The following is a 2,316-nucleotide window of genomic DNA, read 5'->3' on the forward strand; positions in this document are numbered from 1 at the left end:
CACAGGTGTAGACAGCGCTCTTTGCTCCGAGTATTTGCAAAAGCAGGTCGCATGGCAATGATACGTTACACACAAAAAATGCTTTGAATCACGGGTTCATGCCAGTCTCAGTCGCAAATGAGTACTACTGCCAGTTCATCTTTTCACGTCTTGCAAAAGGACTTGCGTTCTACTACAAAGGTCAAACTCGAAATGGAGTTAGTAGTAGTAGATGATCACAAAGGCTCTCAGTTTCATTTGATTCATAGAGGGAAACAGCTAGCAAAGGAGGCTAAAAAGTGGAGTAGCCAACTAAAAAATCACAACCACACCACACTGCCGCTCACAAAAAAGAAGGCGATCTGAACCAAAATCGAACTACTACGGCCGCAACCAACTAAAGAACCAGCTAAGTTGTCTTCTAAGTAGATTCTCGGCTACTATGTACAGTTTGCTCGTCGGAATGACATGTTTGCCGCCCGGCCGCCGGCGGCGGTCACCGGAGGACGTCGGACCGCAGGTGCGAGAGCTCCTTCCTGAGCTTGTGCGAGAAGAGCCTGCACGCGTCCATGCTCAGGTCCACGGCCGCCGCCAGCGCCACGAACGCCGCCGCGTCCTCGGCGCACCCGACGTGCGCCACCCCGACCTCCACCGTGGGCTTGCTGCACCGGCCCTCGCCTTCGACCGAGGCTGACATCACGAACCCGCGGTAGTTCCCCAGAGGCCACTGGCTGAAGTCTCCGCTGCCGCGCGGGCTGCAGCCCGGGGTGCTCCCCCGGCTCAGGGGCTGCGCCGCGGTCAGGTCGAGCGCGAACTTGCCGCCCTTTGACGCGGCGATGGTGGAGTCCGCGATGGGGACGGCGTGGTCGACGCCGGGGACGAGGAGGTCGAAGCGGTAGCCGAGGCTGTCGGACGACCCCGCCCCGCCGCGCTCGCGCCAGCACTCGAGGCGTCCCCACGGCTCCCACGCGCCGTCGCCCGCGGGGCGGAGGATGAGCCATGCGCCCGGGTTGGAGCGGCTCACGCGGTCCGTCCCCGGCGAGGCCACGAAGGGCGTCACCATGGAGGCGAGCGCGACGGGGGAGCCCGAGAGGTCGTGCACCGTGACGGACCACCCCTTGCGCTCCTTCCCGGCCGCCTCCCGCTCCGTCTGCGCGGCCGACCTCCGCAGGTCGCTGTTGGTGCGGCAGCCGAACTTGCAGGTGAACATGGGCTGCTTCATGCTGCCCCGGACCTGCATCACCTGCGGGCTGCACTCCGGCTCGCCGTCGAACTCGAACACGAACCGCGGATCAGGCTCCGCGCGGACGGTGAGGCTGAGCTCCGCGGCCGCGGACCCACCACCCTTGCCGCCAACGCCGCGCCTCCCGACGGAAATCCAGCCGCTGTGCAGCACCGCGGGCTTGGCCTCGGCGCCCTTGAGATCCAGCGAGATGGTGGCCTTCCCGAGCAGCCGCCCGGAGCTGACCCCGCAGGTGGTGCCCTTGCGGCCGGCGTAGACGGACACCTTGAGCGTGGCGGCGCCGCGGGAGGGGGAGAAGAGCGAGGGCTTGCGGGCGAACCACTCCAAATCGGCCTTGGAGAGGTGGAAGGCCGCGGCGAGTGCGCCGGAGGGCGGCTGCTCGGCGGCGTCGGAGAGCACGAGCGGGGCGGCGGCGGTCTGGCAGGGCATCTTGCCGAGGCGGATCTTGATATAGCAGGGGGAGGTGGAGGGGTGGACGCCGGCGCCGGCGCCGGCGGCGGGCGGCGCGACCGGCATTCTGAGGGCGAGGTTGCCGACCAGCACCCGCACGAACGGGCACGGGTCCATGGCGGCGATCGGTCAGGTGGGGTGGGCGGATCCGCGGCGAGCGGAGGGGGCGAGGCGAGGGCGTGGCCTTGGCTCGGCTTGGAGACCCCGGGAGATAAGGTGGGAGGGAAGGAGAGAGATTGGCGGGTGTATACTATATGGGACGGGGGGCGCGCGGCCAGGCTGGATCCTGCTGCGCCATGGCTGTAACCGTACACACACCACACCAGTCAGACCCGGCTCTGCTGGGGTCGTGGTGTCAGTGAGGGTTCGGGGCGGGGGGTGAGGAGCGGGGTGGTGTGTGTGGGGTGAAGGGCGTGGGCGGGGGTCGAGCTGGAGCTTCGCCTTCGACGGATGGATCCGAGAGTGGTTGTGCGGATGCCGCGCTGTGCCAGACGTTTTGTTTGGTTTGGTTTCATTCCCTCTTTTTCTGAGTAAATTGCACAGAAATACTATAATTGGAGCATTGGAAGTAGATTGGTATCAAGTTTGGTAATTTTTACATGTCAGTACCAAGTCTGGGGCTATACGTTACAAAAAGGTCTAAA

At 64.3% G+C, this 2,316-nt stretch overlaps 1 protein-coding gene across 1 annotated transcript; it reads right to left on the reverse strand.

The window, feature by feature from the left end:
- Positions 1–212: 212 nt before the first annotated feature.
- On the reverse strand, positions 213–1,911 carry LOC123113460 (uncharacterized). Its single transcript, XM_044534691.1, has one exon. It carries the CDS (start codon positions 1,787–1,789, stop codon positions 476–478), a length of 1,314 nt encoding a protein of 437 aa, XP_044390626.1. The 5' UTR covers positions 1,790–1,911; the 3' UTR covers positions 213–475.
- Between the last annotated feature and the right edge of the window lie 405 nt (positions 1,912–2,316).

This window comes from Triticum aestivum, chromosome 5B (genome assembly GCF_018294505.1).
Source record: "Triticum aestivum cultivar Chinese Spring chromosome 5B, IWGSC CS RefSeq v2.1, whole genome shotgun sequence".
Lineage (NCBI taxonomy): Eukaryota > Viridiplantae > Streptophyta > Magnoliopsida > Poales > Poaceae > Triticum > Triticum aestivum.